General features: G+C 53.8%; 1 protein-coding gene across 1 annotated transcript; it reads right to left on the bottom strand.

Moving 5' to 3' along the window:
- Nucleotides 1-6: 6 nt before the first annotated feature.
- LOC121024421 (liprin-alpha-1-like) lies at nt 7-687 on the bottom strand (the record flags this gene model as incomplete). The annotated part of the gene is made up of 2 exons (XM_040466644.1): nt 7-271; nt 543-687. Coding segments are annotated over 2 exons (361 nt in total), but the record flags the coding sequence as incomplete, so codon positions are not given.
- Nucleotides 688-1,620: the final 933 nt, after the last annotated feature.

Below are 1,620 nucleotides of genomic sequence, written 5' to 3'. Positions count from 1 at the left end.
AAGAATTCAAGAAGATGAAAAGGAAACTCCAGTCACACAAACACACACAGTGTGCCTAGAACACACAGCATGTGGACAAATTGAGAACCGCCGTGGCTAGGCACACCGTTTCAGCCTCGGTTTTGTCCTTCTCCAATATGCAGTTGAGGACCTTGAGCACCTCCGCCTCACTGGACACGCCGGCCGGAGTCTTTGCCTGTCGCCGTATGACTGTTTTTTGAAGAGCTCTCTCGTGCCCGGAGACAAGGAACTCCAAATGTTCCACCAGCAGCTGGCGGGAGAGGCAAAAGGAACACCGTGTTTCAAGAACACCTTCAATTCCGGGCCTCAAGTTCACCAAATGCAAAACCAAGTCTGAATCCCTTCAATTCAGTTCCCAGGTAGGGAGCCGTCCCCTCGAATGTGTTAAAATAGCCTCACTCCTCCTCACGGATCAAACAAGGTTTGAGAACAATGGGTCCCAGCCAACTCCACGGGGACATGTGGACAAGGGGAGTGAATGGTGTCCTGTGTTTAAAGACACTGGCGGTGCGCCTACTGACCCTGGTGTTGTTTCTCTCCGCCTTCAGGTTGGCGATCTCCTCCTCTCTCTGCACGAGCTGCTCCCTGCAGGTGTGGAGCTCTGCAGCGAGAGCTGCACACTCCTGGGGTCGGAGAGGGGACAAAAGTGGAGAGACACAGGGGGGTCTTTACCAGAGCACACCAGGCCTCCGTGGCCCTCCAGAGTCCCAGCACCCACCGCCCTCAAGTAGCCTCACACACACCAGTCCCCTCCTCACCACCCACAGGAGTCCCGGGGATTTTCGGAGGGACCGACACTCAAGGGGACAGACATTTTCAGGTGCCTGGCAGGTCTAGGACTCAGGAACTCTGCTGACTCGGGAGCAACAGGCCGAGAAGCCTCCTGCCCATCCCCAGCCTCTGGCCTCGTCTGGCAAGCAGGCTTGTGGAGCGGCAGTGGGGAAAGGCTGACGGTACTCAAAAGCTGCTGTCTTAGCCTGAACCCCTGGCTCAATCAGACTCAACCATACCCAATGGACTTTTCAAAAACGATGGTAGGACTCTTGACGAAAGGGCGAGTTTACGACTTCTTTCCTTAGTCAAGCAGGAAATATTATGGAGGAAGGGATTCTGAGGAGAGTGATGCCAGGGCCCACCACCCCGCGTGGGGCTTCTCTCCCGCCAATACTGAGCGCCCGCCCAGGACATGGCGTACAGGTGGGCTCCAAGGAGGTGGACGCACACTCTCCAGTCAGTCGAGCGCAGAGCCCGGTGCAGGGCTCCATCCCTGAACCATGACATCATGACCTGAGCTGAAACCAAGAGTCAGACGCTTAATGCCCTGAGACACCCAGGCGCCCCAGAGCTTTTGTCTCTGTAGGACAAACGAGGGGATAAACGTTCACTTAACAACTGACATTCCAAATAAAGAGAGTTGTTGATTTCAGCAATTCTAGAAACTCCAAGTACAAACTGGTGACATACTTCAATTTCTTTCATAAAGTAGCCCTTTCCAAATCAACGGGAATGTTACCACAAAACTGACCACGTTCCTTGCAATCTGACTTGACAAGGTGAACCCACAAAAGCCTATCTGATCCTTGATGTAGGACTGTGCAG

Source organism: Herpailurus yagouaroundi, unplaced genomic scaffold (genome assembly GCF_014898765.1).
Source record: "Herpailurus yagouaroundi ecotype Mexico unplaced genomic scaffold, PumYag 64648, whole genome shotgun sequence".
In the NCBI taxonomy this organism is placed as follows: domain Eukaryota; kingdom Metazoa; phylum Chordata; class Mammalia; order Carnivora; family Felidae; genus Herpailurus; species Herpailurus yagouaroundi.
This window is presented reverse-complemented; position numbering and strand designations above follow the sequence as displayed.